The sequence below is a fragment of the Camarhynchus parvulus genome, chromosome 17 (genome assembly GCF_901933205.1).
Source record: "Camarhynchus parvulus chromosome 17, STF_HiC, whole genome shotgun sequence".
Lineage (NCBI taxonomy): Eukaryota > Metazoa > Chordata > Aves > Passeriformes > Thraupidae > Camarhynchus > Camarhynchus parvulus.
The window spans coordinates 4,231,165-4,252,919 of record NC_044587.1 but is presented as its reverse complement, the minus strand read 5'-3'; the positions used below and the strand labels follow the sequence as shown (position 1 = coordinate 4,252,919).

Below are 21,755 nucleotides of genomic sequence, written 5' to 3'. Positions count from 1 at the left end.
GCAGAGCTCAAAGACCCTCAGAAAAATTTCATGTCCCACCTTTTTCCTTCTCCAGTACAGCACATGTGGACTACTGAAATTACATTTTGGTACAAGCACTTTCATCCTCATCACAGCTCTTCCAGTGCTTCTTCCCCCCATCATTTTAATATCAAGCATAATTTCCACACTACCTGAATTTGCCATCTCAGGTCACTAAAATCAACCCTGCAATGAGAAAAGTCAGTATTCTCCAGGCAGACAACTGAGCAGTAATTAATAACTGCAGCAGTTGGAAGCACAGAGGCAACCACCTGTTTCCCAGTCATACTAAAAAAAAGGAAAAATCTGAACATTAATGCATTAATGTAATTCTGAACAGCAAGGGCATTTCACCAGATATTTGCCCAAAACCACACAGAATTAAAAGCCCATAAAGGACATTTTTCCAGACTGCCAGGCAAACAACATTAGTCACTGGCTATATAATACTTGGCACATGAAAAACATTTCTGCCCAAAGAACCCAATGCACTTGGGACACATTTAGACTAGAAACTCTCCCAAGAAGTAGGTTAAGTGATATTATCCTCTTTTATCTGCACCAAAAATGAGGCACAGTAAAAATCAGTGTGTCCCGTTCAAGGTTACAACAATTAGTGAGAAAAGCAGGAATAGAATCCAAGTGGCCCAGCTCCTATTTTGTGTCCAGTGTACAAAACCCACCAGACTGTGCCACTCATTACTCCAGTGACAGGAATATCAATTCCTGTGGCTGATCTGCACAGGAAAGGAGCCCACAGCTGAAGTTCCCAATGCAGCTCCCTCTAGGATGCTCTGATTCTGCTCTTACAATTCAGATTCCACCAGAATCTGTGGATCAACACATAACAGGATGTCACAGTGTTATAATGCTGCATTTTTGCAGGAAAAAAAGTCCTGAAAGGACATTCTGACCACCTGCCTGAAAATCCCAAGAAGTGCCAACACAATAATCCAGTTACATTGTCCATGCTGCTGTAAAACTACAATGAAGTCACAATGTTTGAGCACACCCAAAATTTAAAATTAATGTTCCTTGCAATGAACACATCCTTTTACAATCAAGATGAAGTGATTTTTTTTTTTCCTGTTCTGCAGCGCTTCTCTACTATCATGGTTAACATTTAATGTCATTTATTGTCATTAAACTCAGTATTTGTGTCTAATCAATACTAAGCTACCAAGTGCAGCTGTACCAAGTCTGGTCTTTCTCTACATGCTCTATTGATTGCCTTTTTTTGAGCCCTACAATAAACACAATTTATAGAAATAATTTATCAGGGAACATATCAAAATAATTTAATAAACAAAACCTATCTATACCTTTTCCCTTCAGTCATGTGACAGAAAATCATTTTAACTCATTAATGGTAATCTTAACAGTTCGATTTTAAATTTATGTAAAAACAAGAGGAAGCTATGAAGCAACAAATTTAAATCCAAATATTTTTAGCCTATTTCCACATGCAGATCAACAGTAATTTTTTTTCATTTTGTAATTCGCAGCATATTACTTTCAAATAAATTTATGACAACTCCTGTCCAGCTTTGTTCACTTAGAAAACTTATAATGCACAGATATTGTAAAGTTTATCCAAGTTGCCAGAATAATCTTTTCACAGATGAGTAATTAAATAATTTGATATAAATCCTACTTTCCCAAAAAGCCACAAAGTCAGAAAAGTTGATTTTTTGCTTCCTGCTTGAAGCAGTAGAAAACAGCCTTCCCAAACATGTGGTTATCACATTTTGTAAGCAGCATCTCCTGAAGATAAAACAATACCACCACCCCTCAAACACCCCCACACGTGGGTTCAGGAAGAGTTGGAACTGGAGTAAAGCACATGGATAAATGCAACTCTGAAAACAGCAGGGGATACAACACGGCACTTCAGCGAAGTTAAAAATCAAGGAAAAAATTTGAAATAACATCACCTGTTCAAGACTACAATTGCACTCAATTTCCCCACCTCTACTGCTGTTAACAAAATAATTTGAAGGTCTGAACACAAACCCTTCACTGCAAAGGAAGGGGGAGAAGGAAAGATGACTTGCAGAAGACTATTTTTACTTGAGCAAGTGAACTCAGCTGATGCTGCTGTCACTCAGCAGTGCAGGGGAGACTGAGTTTGCTGCTCTTCAGCAAACACAGCTTTCCTTCACTGGCTGAAAGTAATTCTGGTTTGGGAGTTGATCCATTCTGCACACATCCTTCACATAAACAAACAACAAACAAGCAAAAAACCTCTACACTGGTTAAAGCTCAAGTGTGGGGCATGAAGTACTCAACAGCATCCCAGCAAGAAAGGGGAAACCTGCCCAAAAAAGCAATTTCCATGCTCAGTGGACATAAAATACATTGTTTTCTGTTCCAGTGGAAACCCCTTACCAGGCACTGCCTCGGGCACCCACAGGGCGAGGGCATGGAACACTTCACCAAGGACAAAGCATGAGCAAGTGCACACTGCAGGCCATAAACAACCTCAGTGAAGCTGCAGATGGATAAACCCAAAGCTTATACCACTCAAAGAATGAGCTGACACTCCTGGGTTCCAAAAACCTGCTCTGACCACCAGCATTACTGTACCTGGATCAAGTGACCACACCACCAAAAGCTTCACTGAACATTTCATGTGTGGGGAGGTATGATATCGGATTAATCACAGCACCAACAAGTATCTTCTCCCCCTACAAAACCTCTTTGTTGCCCAGTATTGAGAACAAATATTGAGAAACAGGCAGTTGCTTAGTAAAGGAAGCTGATATTCATGAGTTGGTGGTCTCGTCTCCTGCAGGAAACAAGCAGCACTGGGAACAGGGAAGGGTGGCACAAGGTCTCTGAAGAGCAAGAGAAGAGAACTCTTGTAGCATCTACCACAAATTAGAGGTCACATCTCTTAAAAAAAACCCCAAAAAACCAACAAAACTCAATCAGTATTTCAGTCTAGAAAGTGACTTTCAAAACTTCCTTTAATCTAAGCTTAGCTGATGCCTTCTGCTCCACGGTGATTCCCCTTGAATTCCAAGATAGTGCAGGAAGCAGGCAGCTGGTAATGAGGGGAAAGGCAGAGCCTCTGCAGACCCAGTCTGACTGCTCCAGGCAGCATCAGGCCACACACACCCTGACCAGGAGCCCTCCTGGCTGCTGCTGTCATCTCAGATTGCACCTGCTCAGACACAGCAGTATATTACAAAATAAAAAAAATCAACTGCCCAGATGTACATAACTACTAAACCCAGAATTCAAGTGCAATGACTCAACAGAGACAGTCCATGAGAAAAACAACTACTGCTATCTACACACATCCTATCTTACCCATAATAATCTCTCTGCATTAACCTTGCAGAATGATAGCTCATTTTTACCTTATCTAATATTATATCTTCAGTATTACATTAGAGGGTACATATGGATCCTTCTGGAAAACAGTACTTCAATTGTAATAAAGATAACTTCCTTTCTTAAATAAAATTGAAGAGGAGGGGGAAAGAAATTTATTAACTAGACCTAAATACTGTTCCATGGCTACTGCATGTCTCCATGCACCCCACAGGCAGCAAAGTAATTCACTTCCATGATTTCTACTGATACATAAAATGGGTTAAAGCAAAGAAGAAAAAACACTTAGCTGTTACTTGCAATAAAACAAACTTCCTGTGTTTTTTGGTTATGGCTTGGTGAGAGCTGTTAAACACCTGAAAAAGGAAAGTTCCTTTACAGCTGTGTGTGTATGCAATTAATGCATTTGACAAGCTGTTGTGTTCCCAAACAGCTGCTTCCATTACACAGACAACTTTACCATCTGCAAAACTATTGGATAAACTACAGAAAGTAAATATCAGGAGAGCAGGTGCTCATAAATAACAAACGCTGCCAAGATAACACACTTCTGTAAGGGAAGTTTTCATTCTTCCCACTGGACTTCTTCTTACTCCTGAAGCAGGTAAACTCACAATTAAAAATGGAGGAACCAGTGCTGTGACCCACAGGAGCAGTAAAAAAAGGTTCAGGGCAAGTAGCTGTGAAATCACAATTAAATGTAACTCATCTCTACTGCCCTCAGCCAAAGGGGTCAGTAAATTTGTACCTGAAAGAGGGTCCTTTCCAAATACATAAGGACCCAAATACATAACCAAGCACAGTATTCATCATGGTAAACAAACCAAACCAGTGTTAGCTTAGTCTCATCTCCTGTGTCAACATTCACATCCTAAACACAGCATTTTCCATTTATGTCTGGGACTATGATCTTCACTCCGTTTCACATCCAGCACTGCTATTTAAACCAAAAACTTGTCCATGCATCCAGGACCAGAACAAAATCAGGCATTTGCTGGACCCAGCATCAAAACAAAGCTGCAAATAGAAAGAACCAGCTAACATCCAGTATCTCATGAACCACAGGACAGGGCTTTGATATTTGTTTCTCATAGGTAGCCCAGTTATTACCAACCTTACTGATTATTGTCCTCAAAGTGACTTTTAACAGTCTCCTCGTGTCTTAAAAATAAGCAGAATGCACTGAGACATGCAGCACAGTCTGTGCACTCATTTTCCTTGTATTTCATGAATGTTCTTTTGGAATGGCACCACAGCCCCAGAAGTCTCCTCCCCTGGCAGCCATGGGGCTGTTCATGCCATCAGTAATGCATGAACAATCAAAGGCAGAGGAAAATGCCCTTATCTCAGCTCATCAAAAATACAAGCAGGCAAGCCACAAAGGGGTCACAAATTAAAAATTAAATGCAGGCAGATCTAAAGTGTATTGACAGACCATCACTTCGAAATCATCCCTGAGAAGCAGCTGGAAACAGGAGACACATAATAAGAATCGAAGGCAGCCAGAAGAAGAAACGAAATAACTCTTATTCCAGAAGTGTATTTAGCAATGAAGAATTAAGCAGGAACAGAGGGATCTGTGGTGGTAAAGCCAGCAGCTCACACCCTCACAGGCAACACATTTCCTGCAACTTAGCCAGTGTTTTCTTTTTTCTCTGTTGTCTCTGACTTCTGTTTCATAGCTAAAATAAAAGGTACTGTTCTTCTCCTGCAACATTTCGTTGTGAATATGAGTGCACAGGATACCAAAACTTCCAGCTTTCTGAAATCAGAATCCAGGATTACAAAAAATTGCTCTTCAAAGCTCCATAACACTCCAAGTTAATAAAAAACGACATTAGAACAGCTCTGTAAAGCTATTTCATTACTGCCTGAGTTTACCCTGATAATGACCTAAAGAAGTAATTAAATCCCTGAAGACTTAACTGCCTTACAAGTTTGTAAGTTTTCCTACTTTTACTTTTGCTGAAAGTAGCAAATTAATTATTCTTTCTTCAGTGCCAATAATCTACTGCTAACAGCAAGGGATACAAGCAAACATGAAATATTTTCTCAATTACTAAATCCCCACTTAAAAATTTTTTCTGTCTCCCATTTTTCAATCATACCAAATTTCTCTAAATGCCAAATTCTGCTGATTTTAAAAAACAGATATTTGTATTCTGACCCATTACTGTACGAATATTATTGTGGTATTTATACAAACATTATTGTAGAATCCTATCTTAAATCTGAATATTATTAGAATGGTTGGCTCAATGTATAACAAGAATTTGCCTACAAAGTATTTGTGCACTCTCAAAGTCTTCCGGGCTCACGTATCATAATAAATAATTTAAAGTGGAACTGTTTCTTTTAATGCTCTAAATATTTTCAGATTTATTATTCCTGCTTACTCCTGCTGTCTTGCATAAGGATATTAAAAGCTACAACTCTGACTACACTTACTACTAATAATTATTGTAACAGAAATTAATCCATCTTTTATATTTCTTAACAGCTTACAGTATTTCAAACATAACTTTAAGAAAGCTTTTAAATACTTACTCATCTTCATACTTCTATAAAAAGTAATAGGCATGCTCAAAAAAATCAGGATGGGAACAGGCAACCTGAAATATAACAGTGCTCAGAGGCCAGCAAAAATTGCAATGCCACTTTTAGTTACTTAAGAAAATTAGGTGAAGAAAGGAGTATTTCTGACCCACAAGTAGACTGTTCAGAGTACAAAAGGAAACATACCTACCCAAATCCTACACATATTCAACATACAGGTTTGTGAAACTGAAATATGCTGTTGAGAAAGAAGTTTCTTTCAGCAAAAACAATTAAATTTTTTAATGTAAAAGACTACATTAATATTATCTGCCTTTTTCTTTTACACTACTTAAAATTCAGTGCCATATATATGATATGAAAACAGGAGGGATGCCAAAGCTGCTGAATACAAAGCTGCTTTTGAGACCATGGGCAGAAAATGGTAGGGAAAAAGCTTCAAGATTTCTGATGATGACAACTTCCCTAGAGGACTCTTTCCTAGAAATAGTTGGAGGTGACATAAGCTGTTGATTCTTTGTTCTAATATCCCATTGCAGTGTTTGCTGCCAGATGCAAGGACACAACATACTTTTAATTTATATCTACATAAGATGCTAAATGTGGAAATGCTTGGAAGTTAATACCCCCTTCGAGACCAAGGGCACGCCCTGGTATCACAGAAAAGTCTCCTCTTAATTAAAACAACATTTTATCCTTGAAAGTACATTTAGGCATGCATTATGCTCCTTAGGTCCAAAAGAATTCAGCTCTTTTGGCAGCCCCAAACACTCAGAAATCAGCTGCCTGGCCAATGCAATGGGAATGCACAACTAAATCACCCAGATGTGCTTTGTTACCTTGTTTGACCATTTGTAGGCCTGCAGGAGTTGGCTGTAGAGGGGGGTTTTGTCCTGCACAGGGTCAAGGCTCAGGAGCCCACTGTTGTGCAGGGGGTGGTTCTCTGAGGGCTTCCCAACGAGGTTGCTCAGACGTTCCAGTTCCCTGGGAGGAAGCAGAAGGGCAATTTTTAGAGTCAGAGCTGGGAATCACAGATGTGCAATCCTCCAGGGACAGCAGCATGCACCAATTCTATTTTAGTAGCTAAATGAGTTTTAAATATGTCCCAAATCTGATTTAAAACATAATCCCTCTTATTACCCAAATGTTTTGAAGCAGTCTGTTGGTTGTTAGGCTCAGTTCTTCTTTGGAGAGAAAGTACAAGTCAAGAGTCTTTGAAAACAACCTGGAAAGAGTCAGACTATGGCAGGTCCTGTTCACAGCCCAGGGCACCTCCTGAGCAAAGCAGCCCCTCAGAAACCACAAAATTCTGACTTCAGCACTGCCTGCAACACTAGAAGTTATTTTTTTACCCACCAAGCAAGCAGATGCCTCATCATTTCATTAAACTCCAAATTAACATTGTCCTCATATAAATATACACAAGAACTGGTATTAGTCCTAAGTCTGGAGACAATCCTGCAAAGGCTGTGATTACTCTAATCAAGGATCTGCCTTCCAAGTTCTCAGGATCTTCTGATTTGCATGAGCAATTTGTATATCTGTAGTGTAAAATACTCAAATGAAGCATAATAAGCACCATTTTCCCATGAAAAAATCCCTCACTGTGAAATGATCTATCATTGCTTCATATCTCATTTGTCAAACACAACATTTAATCATAACAAAAGTTAAGCAATTTTTCAAACTTGCATTAATCAGCTGTAGAAGAAAGACTGGCCACTTTGCACAGATATAAAAAGCAGTTTTTCAAGTGACATGACTAAAGTACTTTTCCTTTTGACTGCCCAGTGCTACACCCAAGTCTGAACTTCAGAAGCTACACTAAATTAAATGCAGCACTCAAAAGGCAGCTTATGAAAACATCTGCAAAGAGAAATCCAAAATATCTCCATTTACATTTAAGAAAGGTTACAAAAATAAACTCCCAACAATCAGGGAACTGACAGTTAAAAGACTTCCAGACTTCACTAACACAAAATTCTCCTTTATTAATCATCATTCCTTGAAGTTTTCATGGCCTACATTCTTTCCAATCCTCTGGTGCTGTGAACACTTGCAAATCTGCTTAATACCCCTTGACAAAATAATACAATAAAACAAGTGTGACTAGGCATAATAACTGAGGATTTGCTGAACAGAGATACCAATCAGTATTTTCACTACATAAAAGTGCACTGGTAGTATTAACTTCAGCACACCTTGGAGAATTCCCTTGCTCCTTGAATAGGCCAGTTCGTGGAATACCCTGGGTTGGAAGGGTCCCACAAGGATGCAATTCCAGCTCCTGAGTTGTTATTTATTATTATCTGGGAATGAGATTTTGGGGTTTTACCTCATTACTCTTTAGGAGGCCACAGTGGCAAGAAGGAGAACCAAAGGAACAGCTCAGCTTCCGTGGAGCAAACTGTGAGGCCTTGGAAACTAAAAACCAAAGGGATAAAACACCCACTCCTAGAACTGGGTACAGCATCATTCATGAGGAGGGTTATCCACCACTTTTCCCAGCAGAAGAGAAGTGGGTAACAAATTACATTACCATCATCACAGCTAAAAATCAGCAAGGCCTTTTAATTGACAAGAAAGAAAGTGTTGTACACAAGACCCTGAAGCAGAAGATGTCCTGGGAAGGGGTGGTTAAACACCTGGGGACATCTCCCTGGACAGTGCTGATGGCTCCCAGGACAATCAGCCAAACCCAGTGACCCAGTGGTGGGACCAAGATAAACAATCATTGAGTTGGTGAGGTTGGAAAACACTTTATGATCATTAAGTCCAACCATAAACTTCACATTGCTGAGTCCACCACTAAACCTGGTCCCTAAGTGTACACGAAGTACTCCGTTCCTGTGTCTGTGTAGGGGTTTTCAACTTAAATACACAAAATTACTGAATGAAACTGTTTGTCCACCTCTCTCTTCTGCTCATAACTTTCCTCCACGTCTTCAGCCTCAGCACTTTGTCTCTACTTTCACAAAACACACCTGCTGGTACTAAGCAACTACACTTACCTGGGATAACTTTCCAGCCTGACAAGTTTTGGTAATAAAATGATCATTCCTGAACCCCTTAGATGCTACTGCACCTAGAAAGTGTTTTAATTTTTAACAAAAAACTTCAAATATAGAGATAAATCTCCCTGCAGCCGAACACCTTCATCTTGTCAATGCAATCCCACCGACAGGTCCTTCGTGAAAACAAAATCAGAACAAAAACCAGGTAAATATTATAAGCACATTGAACCCTTTGGAGACTCTGGAGCAGAACCCCACGAAGGGGTTAACACGCAGGGTGCCGGGGGGGGAAACAAAACAAAGCATTTTCATATTTATTTGCCTAAAACTTTGCCGTGGAGTGAAAACGGCCCCGCCGGGCGCTGAGAGGAGCCAGGACACCCCGGGACCCCCTCCCTGCCCACCGGGGGCTGCCCCGCCGGGGCCGCTGCTCACCCCAGGTCGCGGCTGACGGAGTGCAGGCTCTCCTGGAAGGCGGCCACGAAGCCCTTCTCGCGGCCCTCCAGGGTCTCCTTGTTGCGCATCCCATCCTTGAGGCAGTCGAAGACCCTGGTGACGCTGGAGCGCAGCGCCTGGATGGCGGCGATGGCCTGAGAAAACGCCTCCAGGTTCACACCGGGGCTCAGCGCCCCGTCCGCCATCTTGGCCGGCCCCGCCGGCCTTTCTGCATCGCCGCGGTGCACGCTGGGAAATGTAGTCCCGGCGTGTGTGGGGGCGCCTGGGTGTTGATCGCCACGGAGCGATTTTTTAGAAAATTTTATCTTTTCCTGGGTCGCTTATGTGAAAAATGTGTATTTTATGATTGGCTTTTCGCAAATATTAAAATGAATATTATATGCGTTTTGTTAGAAAGTAATGCTGTATTAATTCTCTTAAGTAGTGTGTTAAATATAGTTTTAGGTTATAACAAAATGTTAAAATAGAAACTGTGCTATGTATGATACTTTTTTTTCTAAAGAAAGGACTCGCACTGAGATAGCAGTCACAGGACACCTACATCTTTCAGAGAAAGAGAATTTATTGCTCCATTATCAGGAGAAACAAACTTCTTCCCACCTCGCTTGGGCGGGATGACGCTGTTAGGATTATGAGGAAGAAGCTGACGATGACCAGACAGCATCCTGTGTTTGAATGGAATTTATGCATCATGTATGAGATGTATGAATAGGCGACAGGCTATTGTTTTTAAGGATTAATTCTCTGTTAATGAGTGTCCTTTCTCGGGCTTGTGCTGCCCAGAAAAAGGTACCCGGACGGTCGTAACTCTTTGTTTCTATTGTCTCATCCTAATTCAAATTGTCCAAATTATTATTACTCTAATTGTATTACTATTTTTATAACCATTTTATTACTATTAAACTTTTAAAATTTAAAAAAAAGTGATTGGTGTTTTTCACACTTAGGTCAACAATCGTGGAGTCGGCAAGGCTGGAAGAGACCTGTGAAATCATGGGATTAGCTCAGCTGGATAGAGCATGGTGCTTATAACACCAAGGTTGTGGGTTCTGTAGGAATCTATAAAGTTAGAGGGTTTTAGGTTTGTGGGAAAACAGACAGGCTTTAGTGCAGCAGAGCTATGGATATTGCTGATGCATCTTGTTAAGCTGTAGCGAAGACGTGAAGAATAGAACAGTAGAGCTATGTATTAGCGATTCGGAATAACTTTCTAAGTTGCAAAAAGTTTCTATAGCAAGGTTGAAATTATGAATAGGGTGTGTGGGTCATTTATTTGAGAGTTGGACTTGATGATCCATTTGTGTTCCTTTCAGTTTGGAATATTCTGTGAATCTGTAAATCATCAGTTCTAACCATCCACCCAGTATTACTACCATAACCCCTAAACCACATCACCCAGTGCCATGTCCAGATGACTGGAATTACAAAATTACATGGACACTCCACACTCCAACAATCCAAACCCTCCTGGAGCTCTGGCAGCCTTGGGGCCGTGCCAATTCCCTGGGGACCCTGGGCAGTGCCCAGCACCCTCTGAGGAAGAACCTTTTCCTAAATCCAATCTAAATCTCCCCTGACACAGCTCCAGATCCTTCAGGTCCTGCCACTGGTCACCAGAGAGAAGCAATCAGTGTCTGCACCTCCATTTCCCCTCTTGTGGAAGCAGCAGACCACAGTGAGGTTGTTGTAGGGTTTATTCCCTCCCTTGGATGTTCTGTGGATCTGTAGGGTGTTTCCCAGGCACAGAACTAGAAATAAAACCATTTGGAATGGGAAGCATCGGACCCAGTCCTGCTGCAATAACTGCACTGAGCATGATGCAGGCAGGAGCACTTCCATCCTCCTGATGCTCCTGGGGAAAGGGGAGATGTGCAGGTCCCATGTTATAGCTCCTGTCTTAGTGATGGAGCCACCTGGTGCAGTGAAAGGTGGTGAAATGAGATGACCTCTAAGGCCCCTTCTGACCCAAACCAGCCTGTGATTCTGTGTTTCTATATTTCAGTTGTGATTACCGCTGAAACAAGTTCCTCGTTACCCAACCTTTGCAAATCACTGCAAAGTTCAGGAGTGCTTTCAGAGAAGTGAACAGTACTGGTTTGATTTTGTAGGAGCTGCTTGTGTTTCCCATGCCACTGCCAGCCCTTTTCACCCTCAGAATGCAGTTAAAATAAATAGAGCTAAAGTAAATGAAGCACTGCACAGGCCAATAGTCACTCCAGACAGAGTAAACTGCAGCACAGGGATGGGTCCTTTGTTTTCTCAGCTTCTAAAGTAAATAGCAACCCCTTTTATAAAGGTATTAATTAAATTCAGTAAGCAAAATCCTCACAGATTCTTTGGCCATGGGCGATCTTTCTTTTTCTGTATGTAAAATGGAAATGAATACAACAAGGAACAGCCGAGGTGTCAGTGGCCAAGTGAAGCGAAGCTTCACCCTCCTCTCAGTGACACTTTCTGTCTGTCAAGTGATGGATTCTGAAAACTGTATCCAATCAATTAAATGTTCTCAGAACACCATGTGAGGTATTGGAAAGTGAAGCCCTATTACTTAGTATGAAGAATGAGAAAATGAAAGGGCTGCGGTTCCTCTTGAGCTGAGGGATGCTGCTCTATCTGAGCACTGGGGTAAGGCAAACCTGGAAGCAATATAGGCGGAAGCAATGGAGTTCAGCCTACACAGCCAGGGAAATACATAGCAGTGTGCTTCAAAGAATCAGCAACAGACTGAGCACACTTAGTAAAGTAAATAGGAACAAGGTAGGGATAGTCCTTTGTGTTAAAAAATACTGAATCAGAGAAAAGCAGCCAGAGGAACAAAAGACAGGATTACCCCAGCCAGACCAGCAACCTAAACTGTTTATGGATCTGTAATGGTAGTTATTTTAAACGTAAAATACCTTTCTTTGGACTAAAATAGATTGATCAAGAAAGAATTGTGTTATAAGGGAATACTTGCAGGCTGAGAGATCGTTCCAGCATGACATTGTTTTTTTTTCTTCCCAATACAAGGTTCAGACTCTCGGTGCACATTGCAGATGTCTGTAACTTATTTTATGTGTTATTACTTGGAAATGGATTATTCTTTTCTATTTAATAGTTACTACTTTAAAACACATATTTTTGTATGTCAATACTGCAATTATTTTAATTATCTCCAAGAGCCCTGTCATTGTGGTGCCCAAATGCAAGGAGTTCTGATTTCACATGCTACCTGGAACAGCAAAAGAGGTTTGACAGTTGTTTTACTATTTTTAAACAAACGACAAAACAGTGGCCTAAAAACAAACCCATAAATATATAAGGAACCATTTGGAACTTGCCCCTATAGAACAAAGTGCATCACATAGCTTTGCCTTAGAAACTCAAAGGAGGGCATTCACAATTTTTTGCTCCAGGGATCTGCTTTTTCTTGCATAAATGAGGAGCCAAGTCCTCCTGAACAGACAACAGGCAATTCAGAGCACTCAGAGCTCCACTGGCTCCATGGGGAGTTAAGGCAGGCGCTGCTTCAACACCTACAGATAATGGCTGAAGGAGAGAGCAGGAGCTCCTTTTCCTCTTGTTATTCCTCCTCCTATTTTGCCACATCTAGAAGGAAAAGGCTGCATCATTTTGTGTGCTCATTTGTAGGGCATTGCCGTGCCGATGTTGCTCGTTTCTTTTAAGCAAAATTCCTTAACTGGCGGCTTGCCCAAGCCAAGGCAGTGCGTTCATTTCATCTTCATTATAGGTGCATTGTGAGGGGGCATTATGGAGAAAAAATATGTGGAACCAGGATATCTCCAAGGTACTGATAAAAATCTTCTTGCCTTAAAGTCATTAATAAAACATAAAAGCAAGAATCCAGCTGATGTTCGGAACATCCAAAAATCTTATTATCTGACAGCTGTTGAGTGGGCTCCTGCAAAATTACCTGGGTGGCTCAATATGGGCAGGTTTCACCTGAGCAAGTAGCAGAACTGGTGTCTTTTATCCTCTCCATGAGAAGTTCAAGGACCTGGTGATCTCCCACCAAAAAAAATCACATTTAAAGCATAGGGGGTAAATCAACATGGCACAACTCGGTGTCATGTGGAGAGGTGCTCCCTTAGTGCAGCATCCTGCCCACACTAATTAACCCTGTGTCTCGGCCTGGCTAATTAGCTGTGGCAGACCCCTGTGCTAACACAGTGATGCTCCAGCCAGCTCAGTTCTCCCCATCAGTGCTGCTCCACACCAAGCAGAGACTCTAGGAGATGGGAGAGGGAAAGCTGCTCTGAGCTGCCAGTTCTGGATCTGTTCTGTGGCTAAAGAGAGAATTTCATTTTGGGTGCTGTCAGTCTCAGATCATGCATAAGCTCTGAACTCACTTGGAGAGAAGGGAGGAGTAAAAAGTAACAATCCAGCCTGGCATCACATGCAGCAAGAGAAGTTCAGCCCCCTTCTCAAGAAGAAGCTTGGCTGGGGGAGTGTGTAATTAAGATGAACATTTCACAGCAAAGTATGTTACTCAAATTGCAGCTTCTAAGAACCACGTGGGCTGTAATTAATCAGCAACATCAAAGCAAAGAGATTACTTCAGAATCCTTGCAGAGGTACTGTAAACAATTTGTCAGGGAAGAAAGTGTCCAATTAGAAATGCATTCTCATTTAAGAGAAATTAATTTTGTTGTCAGGAGAGACAATTAATGGCCACTATTGGGTTTCAAAGCAAGTGCAGATAATCTCTCACAAAACGTCCGAATAGGGCTCAATATTTGAAATAACTTATAACATAAGAAATTATCTTTATCTTCCTCTGACAGAGATAAATGCTGATATTTATTCCATGGCAAACTGGACTGATATTCATCACCAGAACCTCTTCATTTCTTTATACTTCATTGCTACATTCTTGACAGCACTTCAGATAAATATAATAAACTGATTTTGTTGTTGTTGTTGTTCAAATAATTGTGATGCTCAATAATGCAATTGGCAAGATGTTCTTGCTATTTTTACATTCCTATTAATTTCTTTCAAGTTTTCAGTCTTCAGTTAGCCACAGAGTTTACTACACGATGCATTATTGAAACAGAAGAGAAGCTGAGGGGTTATCGACTCATGTTTGAGGCTTCTGCCAAGAGAAGGGAACGAGTCCTGCCTCCCTTTAGAGAAGGCTGGAATGGCAAGACATTTTGAGATGTGGAGGAGACTTGCTCTTCAGTGCTATTTCTTTCCTATTGTTCCCTGAATCAGAATCCCCCACTATATCCAACAATAGTGAGCAAAAATCTTATCTGAGCACTCCTGCCAGAAGAAACAGTGAAATAATGAACCGAGCTGACAATGATGTAGCTATCATCAGATTTCCTGTGGGATGAATAGAGTTAGCTTCCTATTGTTTCATGCTCTCAGGGACCAGGCTCACATTCAAAAGGATCTTCTCCCACATCATGCTGGATGGAAAACAGACCTGGAGGCCTCCCTGTCCCCTTAAGGGATCTCTGTAACTGTAAGAACTACAATTTTTGGGTGGCTATTTGGTAATCCAGAGTGTTTTCTTTCAGTTTATAGTTATAAAATGTCCCCATGACACACAGAGAATCCAGATTCATCTGCAGAACCACCAAGGGCTGGCAGCATTATGACTCTTCCATTCCCTCTTGCCTGATGAAACTGTACTCTTGACATCAGTTTTAAGAAAATTGAAAGAGATCTGCTGTTGTGTTGTGCTGCTTCTGGAGCTTGATTCCTTGGAGATGTCAACTTAACACCTTATCCCAGCACCCAATTTATATGAGAAGTGTAAAGCAAAATACAAAAAGTAAACCATACCCAGCAAAACCCATGGTGTTATTTTATGCATGAGGAATTCTGTTCCAAAATATGTCAAATTTTACTTGCAAAAAAAAAAAAGGTTACTGTTTTATTCTGTATGTGTGCAATCTGCAGAGAACTCAGTTGCTTCTTTTCTTTAAACATTCAGCGATCAAATGGGGAATCTGCTGTAAAACCGAATGGGAAGAAAGTACCATTATTTAAAGGCTACAGAACTGCTTAAAATTAGAGCTGTGAAGGCACCAAAAAATACCAGAAATCACAGATGGTTTGCAGATAAATCCACATTGCATTTAGTCCACTCAACATCTAAAAAAAACCCCTATGCTTTTGCCTTGCTTTTCAGTCTGTTGATGCCTGCTCAAAACGTACTTTCTTTAAATTGGGCTTTGAGTCGTGTTCTGTTGCCCTACACATTCAGATCGCAGTCATTTTGAAAAATCTGCACAAATCTATGTATTTTTAAATGATGCCGTTAAAATTTAATCTATTCTGCATATTTGCAAAATCACAACTATCCTGAGCAGGTTAAATAAGACATTAGCAGGGATGAAATAATAGCAAGAACAGACAAGTAGTTCTGCAATATGCAAGTGGCTGAGACAGAATGACCCAGTTGTTTCTTCTTGTCTATACTGATGATTCTGCAGTATTAGAGTCAGTTAAACATTGTTTTCCCCACTCAAAGACTGCAGGATCAGGCTTTTACATAATTCTGGGATATTTGTGTATTCTGTAATTTAACTAGTTAAAGCCTTTTTGTTTTGGGGTTTTTTTAATGCCTAGGCCATATTTTCAAATGCTCTCTCTTGTCCCCCGGGTTTTCTCTCTGATACTGGCTTGCTTAGGGGAAAATTCCGCTTCCATTATCATGAAAGATCAGGATTTGGCACAATCATTCCAGCCTCACTGCCTAGCAGCATCAGCAGAATTTGTTGAATACATAATGCTCCATTCTCCTCTTTACCAGGTTCTTGCAGAGGGATTTTGCAGCAGGCGAGGGGAAGCTCGGAGCGTGATGGTCGTTCAAAACCTGCTTGAGACATCCAGGAGCTCTTGCACTTCATTGCACAGGCACAGGGAAGTTTTAGATAGCACTGTACCCACTGTTAAGAGAGTAAATATGATGAAGTTCATGGTACAGTATATGGCATTTCTTCTTGCCAGGAGCAAACTCTCACCTGCAGCCTGGAATAGCCGAGGCTGCTTTTCCTCTGGCTCGTTAAAAAGCCTGACACAGTAAAAATCCCTGAGACAAGTTGAGAGAGTTCTCAAGTCCCTGATTAGTAAATATTATTTGTGCAAAATGTAATCTCAGGACAATAAGGCCTGACATGAACCAGATTCGAGCATGTGTTTGGCAATCCTCAGCTTTATTCCTTCTAAATACAAATGCAGCATGCCAGGCAGCAATCCTCTAACTCCTGAGCTTAGCTTTCCCTGTTCCACCAGCCACTTGCCAACAGTCATTTGCTCCAGTACCTCTCACAAAAGCCAAGCTACTTCTCATAACTCTCCATCCTAATTAAGCTACTTGCTGGCTTTTATAATCACCTCTCCATACACCAATCAATCTCAGCAGGATTTTTAACAGATGAAACTTGGCTGATTTCCCCTTAAAGCACCAACTATCCTGAAACAATAAGGTTGGGTTTTTTACTCTTTACTGCTTTTCTTGCAGGCCCTTTTTCTTCTCTACCTGTCAAAAGAGGAGGCCAACAACAAAAACAAATATAGTCAAGTAGGCTTGAGGCTGAATGAGGGCATGGAAACATGCTGTTTTGCAGATGAGTCAAGCAGTTCTAGCAACTGCACAGACCAGTATTTACTTCAAGCTATTCCACACTCACTATTGTTCATCAACCCATCAAAGAGGACAGACAGCCAAACTTTTTAACAGATATCCAGACAAAACAGGCAGAATAAAGCAAAGTTCTGGGATATTCAGAACTTCAGCATTTCAGAAATTCAGTACTTCATCTTGACCTTTACTCAGGAAAGCAGCTTGAGCTAAACTTGGAGAACATACAAAGGGAGTTTTCAATCAATAAGTCCTTCTACAGCACTGCTGCCTGCTTCACAACCCTACCCTGGAATTTGCAGGGCATCTAAACAGAGCTCAGTTCAGAGTCTACAACCAAGAGAGCATTGACTCTGGAGGGGGTTTTGGGTGGAACACACAAATCCAAAAACTGCTCAGAGCACCCCCGAGTCACTGCAGCACTCAACATCCTACCAGGACCCAGCTGACACTGCTCAAATTTCCACTGGACTGGATTTACCCAGAAGCTTCTAACCCCTGAGACACTGTTATGGGAAATAAAAGTTAACCAATTTGATGTCAAAGGCAGCAGAGTGCTCCTTGCTGTCTCATAATGAAAGGGACATCAACACTTGGAGATAGTGGAGGCACCAGATGATGGGGAACCACACTGGCTTCAAACAAAAACCCATCTTCCTTTTGTCAGGACAGAACCAGAGCAGATGCCCTCACAGTGAGGCCACAGAGCTTCCAGCATCCTCAGGCAGGGTCAGCCCTTTTGGGTCTTGACCCACTGAGAGCAGCAAACCCAAAAGCCACAGGCAGGACTGTGCACTGTCATCTCCTGCCTGCTGCCACACCTCTGTGCCAGCTGACAGTGCCCACAGGGTTGGGATGTGTGGCGTGGGCAGCAGATACAGAACAGATTGGATTGTTTCCAAGGGCCATTATCTGAAAAAGACTTTGCTTTATGCTTGGGCCAATATGGTAAACTGCATCCAGTTAGCTCAGGGAAAGGTCAGACATATTTTAAAGCTAAGAAAGGCCATCTCTGGCAGGTGTATCCAATTCAGAGAGATATATTATCCCCAAAGGAACATGAAAAAAAAATCCTTATTTATTTTATTTCTGCATATTCCACTTAGAGTTACCCTGGTGCATTGATGATATGGAATTGAGCAATGTTTTCAAGCAGAATCCAGCCAGTCTTTCCTAAAATGAGACATAGTTTGTCTAAACAGGCAATCACTTCCTGGAATTTGCAGATCTAATTCCATACTTCAGCATTTAAGCCCTCCAAAAAAAGTGGCATCTTCCCTGTTATAAAAAAAAAAAAAAGAAGAAAAAAAGAAAGATTTTCCTTCTATCTGGAGATTATTTAGTGCTCTGTTATTGACACTGCTTCTATTGAAAGATTTAAAGATAAAAATGCAGTGTATTCAAGTAGTGATCATTTTTCATCGTCACTTAGTGACAGAACAGCCTGTAGTCAATTCCAACAGATTTATCTTTTCTGCTATTGATCCTGTGTGGGGCTGAGCTGTGCACAGGGACTTGGCTGTGGCGTTTCAGAACTGCAGCAAGAAATGCAAGAGGAGTGGACAAGAGAGATGCCAAGCGGTTTTGTTTTCATTCTCAGGCTGTCTAATTGCTTCCCTCTAAGTGGTGAGAGAGGCCGCTAAAAAATAACTTGTGTGTAGACACATGGCACTTCCTGATGGACAAAGGCAACAGCTCACAAATGCTATTTCCCCATGTAGCTCAGTCTACAAGGTGTTCCAGAGCTGGGTTCAAGACATTGGATGCAAATCAAAACTTCAGGTACCAGAGGGAGAGATGTTTTGTGAAAAGTAGGAACTGCCAGTGAGGTCCCTAAAGCAAACCTCCCATGACCTCCCGTGGTGAAGATGCTCTCTTGTGCTCTCATGAGGATGCCCATCACATCATGGAAAGAGTCTTTCTGCTTTTTGAAGCCCAAAGGGAACGGAAAGTATTATCCCGAGACTTTGGAGCACTCCAGCCTCCAAAGTTCCATGACCAATTTTTATACTTAAGACACAGAGATTAATTCTGGTCATCTTCTGAGTACAGAGTAAGGCTGAAGGGGGAAAAAACAATAAAACATTTAGATGCAAGGCAGAACCTGCATCTTCTCAAACAGTTCAATACTGGATCCCAGACTATCTACTATTTTAAACAGAGCCAGACTTCTATATATGCTCTTCTTCACTTAAGCCAAATACATCAGTAAATGCTGATACAGAGGCTGTGAATTTGATGGCTGAATAATTTTTGAATCCTTCAGAGACCAAGAAAGCTTTCTCCAGAAGCTGTCATGCACCTCCTGATAGATCACTGCTCACAAACCATAAAGACACTGTTGGGAGCAGGCAGAACCAGATCTCCAGCTTTCTACAGCAGCTGCTCTGTTATGGAGCTAAAAGGTGCTTTTGGGCTTGCTTTCCTTCAAGTACTGGCTGAAATGTGACCCAAATAACTTTAAAGTTCCTATACATCAGGTGTAAGTTTTAAATATAAGCTGGAAAAGACGTACACAAAGAACTGGAGTGAATGAACAGACAATGGTGCCTCTGTGCTATTGGCAGCTTTCTCATCCTGCTGATGCCATTTATCCACAGCTCCCACCGTGACGTTGGGTCTGTTTTTTAGCTATTTCCCACATGGGTTAGGAGATGGACACACAAGCACTGGCATGAACATGGAGAGTTATTTTAGTCCTTGTGGCTGGGGACACCCAGCAGATTAATTCAGACAACAGCAAAACCCCCAAATATTGCAACTGCAGGAGCTACAGCAAGGTGAAAAACACTGACTCTGTTCTGGAGGCAGTGACTCAACCAAAGCCAAGCAAACTGTACAAATAAAACTCATGTATGAGCTTGACCACATTCTAGCTTTTCTCTCCTTCCTTGTTCATCACGAGCTTCTGAGGCTCCTTTTCTCACCACTTCTGTGAAAAACATTCTTCTACAGAGACCTCTGCACTCCTCTGCAGCTCTGGCTGCCTTGTCATTTCCTGATCCAAACCCTTTTGATTAATCATCTCTGAACAGGTTTATCAGTCTGTTCTGGAGCCTGCACACAGGAACATACATGTTCAGCAGATATTTCCTCTGTAACTTGCTCTGCTACACTATTTTGGAGAAATGTTCCAAACTGTGCCAGCCAACTCTTGCTATTTGCAGACATGGAGATGGGACTCTAAGCCATGAGCATTTGCCAAGGTAGCTATATGGGTATACTAGCAAAAGGATATTTCTCCTACTGTATAGCTCGTTCCTGCTCTTCAAATAAACTGTACTAGTAAAAAGACTTCCACTGCCTCAGCAGCAGGGTTTTGTTGATAGATAATTTCACCTCTTTCATTGCAAACCAATGGAACAGTGACAATGCAGCTTTTGACCAGAGTGAGTTGTTTTTCTCCTCAGTATTCACAGCTGCCAGAGAAGGAATATGATCAGTGTCTTAAAGAATAGCAAGTGGTTTCATTTTGTCCCCCAAAATAATCTACACTTTAGATCCATTCTGAATTCTTTCTCTTGCAAGGCTTTCCTGCGCAGAGAACAATGTTAAACAAATTAACAAATTACTCTCTCTGCAAGAGCCAGGTCATATTTCATCATTAGAGAAGGAGTCTGATTTTGGTTGGGTGAAAATAAATCCACGGTAACACCATTTGCTATCATTCATGTCTCAACATTTCCCCTCAAAATAGTTTCATTTTGTTATATTTAATGCTTCAGCATTACATCTTAAAATAATGCCAATAATTACAAATCTCGCTGTTTTATTTTAGGCACTGTTCTCCTGAAGTGACAGAAGCACACAGATTGAAAATGTTGCTGAAAGAAGATTGCTGGTAGAGAGGAAAAACACATCCAAGCTTTGCCTAAGTGGTAAAAATGGAAGAGATGCTCTTTGGGCACAGTAGAAGGAGATAAAAAAGTTGGTAATATTCGTCATTTGCTTAAAGGCTGAAGAGGATTTTGGGACAGCAAGCGGAAGCACTGCAGTGTCGTGGGTTCGTGGTGCAATATTTTGGTCCTTGTGGGATGTTACACTGCAATATTGAAATGAAGGATCATCCTCTGAAGTCTGCAATCTGGTGCCCCTCTCTGGCTGTCATACCCAATTCTAGGCACAAGAAACCCAATAAGGGATATCGATCAAACTGTCTGATGTGTCAGTTTAAAAATAGCCCTTCATATGTAAACAAAAAACTATGCAGAGCAAAAAAGAAATAAATTCAAAAACCTCCTCTTCTTCAAGTTATTAAAGCTCTTTCTGTTGCTATACAATGAGAATCTTTGTATAAGTTTTATGAGCTCTATCACTGATCTATTCATTTTCTAATGCCTGAAAAATTACAGATCTTGTGCCTATTGAATGAAAAAGCAAAGCCCTTTACAAGCCTATTAGGAAAACAATATTTACAACAAAGCACCAAGGAAAATTCTCCCATTAAATTTTACAGCAATTTCCTTGGAAGAGTCCTTTCCACTGAGAACAGCTGGACTTAATTGCAGATGAGCTGACAGAAGGAAGTACATCTGATTGCAGATGTAATAAAATTCATGCTTGACACCTTAATTTTTTAAATATATATTGGCCACCATCAAATCACTGCATTTGCTGGTTTGCAGGCTGAATCTATCAAAGTTTTGGCAGGAGAATAGACAGGGAACGGAAAAGCTTGTGGAGGCCTTCAAAGCTTGGTGCTTAAGACACAGCTTTTTAATGCTATTGATTCCTAACAATCAATATTTTTTTTCAATAAGAAGGTCTCA

The 21,755-nt window shown here is 41.1% G+C and overlaps 1 protein-coding gene across 1 annotated transcript in view; it reads right to left on the bottom strand.

The window, feature by feature from the left end:
- Nucleotides 1–9,607, bottom strand: part of MED27 (mediator complex subunit 27) — an 84,835-nt gene extending 75,228 nt beyond the window's left edge. The window contains exons 1-2 of the mRNA XM_030961260.1: nucleotides 9,366–9,607; nucleotides 6,756–6,900 (exon numbers count right to left, since the gene is read on the bottom strand). Of these exons, the coding sequence (XP_030817120.1) occupies nucleotides 6,756–6,900; nucleotides 9,366–9,571 (351 nt within the window). The 5' untranslated portion in view covers nucleotides 9,572–9,607. The remainder of the gene's footprint in view (nucleotides 1–6,755; nucleotides 6,901–9,365) is intronic.
- Nucleotides 9,608–21,755: the final 12,148 nt, after the last annotated feature.